At 32.6% G+C, this 1,025-nt stretch overlaps 1 protein-coding gene across 4 annotated transcripts in view; it reads left to right on the plus strand.

The window, feature by feature from the left end:
- pole2 (polymerase (DNA directed), epsilon 2) overlaps nt 1–432 on the plus strand; it is a 6,183-nt gene extending 5,751 nt beyond the window's left edge. For all 4 annotated transcript variants that reach the window (XM_035532817.1, XM_035532819.1, XM_035532818.1 and 1 more), the window contains one exon: nt 31–432. In XM_035532817.1, coding sequence (XP_035388710.1) covers nt 31–49 — 19 coding nt within the window. In that variant the 3' untranslated portion in view covers nt 50–432. The remainder of the gene's footprint in view (nt 1–30) is intronic.
- The last annotated feature ends 593 nt before the right edge of the window (nt 433–1,025 follow it).

The raw sequence follows: 1,025 nt of genomic DNA on the forward strand, positions 1-1,025 counted from the left end.
GATGTTCCAATATTTGTTTTTCTTTTACAGCAAATTGCATGGACTGTGAAGCTTATTGGACCATACATTTAGGGGTTTATTTTATTTTTTGTAACATTTTTGTAACAGATTGTTTTATATAGATTGTAAGGCATCTACTATCTATCTACTTTAAGTACATTTTACATATGAATGTGTACATGTAAATTCTAAAGCGTTTTGTTGTTGCAATTGTGTAAAATTAAATAAACACTTTTGTTTGTAAAATGTATGTATTTTAGAAGAAATGAACATATCTCGTTTTTATTGAAAACAGTACATATGGCGTTTACTGGTTTGTTGGCTTGTAAGACAACATCAGATAGCTTTGAATGAAGATCTGTGTTGAGAGAGACCATAGCACAGGTTTAATTTTCTCAAATTTACAAGAAACTAATAAACTTAATATTTTGATTTGCCCTGTTATGGTTACCATTACAAAATGTGGTAAAAAGTTGTACAAAAACTATGGCTGTAGATATAGATCACATGGTAACCACTTGGTGGCACATGTGGTCTACACATTGTATATTGTTGTGTCTATTGGTGAGTATGTGATTTGTCTCTATGATCCTTACAAACCATCCCACTTCCTTAGTTGTTTACTACACTTATTTTTAGAGTTTGGTTTTCATGGACAAAGCATGCATACATTTCACCTATTAGACACAGACAAGTGTACAAATTTGTGTCAAATATACCTTTCCAAGCAAAGCCCACATGCTCCAATACAGTCTAGGTGTTGATAAAAGTGATGACATAAATAAGGTCTTTCATAGTGTGTTGGAGCCAGCAAGATAACTTGCACTCATGAATGCAAAGGCTACATTTGTAGGAATGGATGAATCTAGCAAATTATATACAAACTAAAATTATTGAAGTCCTGTGAAACAAATTTTGGTACTATGCAGCCATGCTAATCTCTTAAAAATCTGCATGCATGATGTAAATCACTGGATCTAAACCAATTTACTGGTCAGACCTCATCCATTTAAGAGGCTAGTATC

The sequence above is a fragment of the Electrophorus electricus genome, chromosome 13, assembly GCF_013358815.1.
Source record: "Electrophorus electricus isolate fEleEle1 chromosome 13, fEleEle1.pri, whole genome shotgun sequence".
Classification (NCBI taxonomy): Eukaryota; Metazoa; Chordata; class Actinopteri; order Gymnotiformes; family Gymnotidae; genus Electrophorus; species Electrophorus electricus.